General features: G+C 52.3%; 1 protein-coding gene across 2 annotated transcripts in view; it reads right to left on the minus strand.

Moving 5' to 3' along the window:
* gda (guanine deaminase) overlaps positions 1 to 1087 on the minus strand; it is a 68150-nt gene that overhangs the window by 59236 nt on the left and 7827 nt on the right. For both annotated transcript variants that reach the window (XM_032516284.1, XM_032516283.1), the window contains exon 3: positions 123 to 294. In XM_032516284.1, the coding sequence (XP_032372175.1) occupies positions 123 to 294 (172 nt within the window). The remainder of the gene's footprint in view (positions 1 to 122; positions 295 to 1087) is intronic.

Genomic DNA, 1087 nt, shown 5'->3' on the forward strand with positions numbered 1-1087 from the left:
TCAAATTTGACCCGAGGACAACATGAGGGTTAAGTAGCCGGCAAAGATGGGAAGAAACAAAGTACAAATACTTCGTAACTTCCCCTCTCTGCCGACATTTTAACGACTTATTTCCGACTCACCACGACGTGGGAGTAGACGCGTCGGGCGAAGTCCAGGTCCTCGAAGCGGGACTCCACAGGGAAGGTGTAGGTGTTGAGCCACTGCAGCAGCGGCATGTCCAGCGCTGTCCCGGCGTAGCTGTACTGGGACGCGTGGATGTGAGTGTCCACCAGTCCCGGCATGAAGAACTCACTGCAGCGCAAGAAACAAACCACAACGGCTCTTTATATCCAGTCCCCCCCCCCCCCCACAGAGGAAAAAACACCTTTAATCTTAAACATAACAATTAGTGGACCTCAGGCAGACAGTTGGGTTCTATTACGTATTTCCGAATCTGCATCTGCCCTCCTCGTGTCAAGTTTGTTGACCGGTCATTTGGGGCGGGGGGGGGGGGTGGGGGCAGTAGCTCAGTCCGTAGTGTGTGGGTTGGGAACCATAAGAGAGGTTTCTGGTTCAAGTCCCCATATAGACCAAAAGTACGGAGTGTGGATTGGTGGCTGGAGAGATGCCACTTCACTCCTGGCCACTGCCAGTGGCTCAAGCAGGCACTGTACCCCCCCCCCCCCGTCCCCCCCCTGCCGCTCAGGGAGCTGGCTCACTGCAGCCCCCCCCCCCCACACTACATCTCTCCATTAGTGCATTGTATGAGATGTCTGTGTGTTATATCAGGGCTGTGTGCTGATTACTAACAAAGTGTGTACGCAGAGTGTAAATTGTAATTTCCCCACTGGGGATTAATTAAAAAAATTAAATTAAATTCTATCTTAGCTGAAAAAGGACACCTTGTCTCTTGGATAGGCTCTGGTCTCGGGACCTGGGACCTGGGTCCTGGGACCTGGGTCCTGGGTTCTGCTATGATAAACCCCGCTCTAGGCAACTGTCCACGTCATCTATTCTTCGAGGAGATGTTGTGGAGTGATAACAAACCCAGTTGTCTCCCATCAAGGAGAAACACCCAGAGGACAGATACAGAAGTCATAGACTC

This window comes from Etheostoma spectabile, chromosome 5 (genome assembly GCF_008692095.1).
Source record: "Etheostoma spectabile isolate EspeVRDwgs_2016 chromosome 5, UIUC_Espe_1.0, whole genome shotgun sequence".
Lineage (NCBI taxonomy): Eukaryota > Metazoa > Chordata > Actinopteri > Perciformes > Percidae > Etheostoma > Etheostoma spectabile.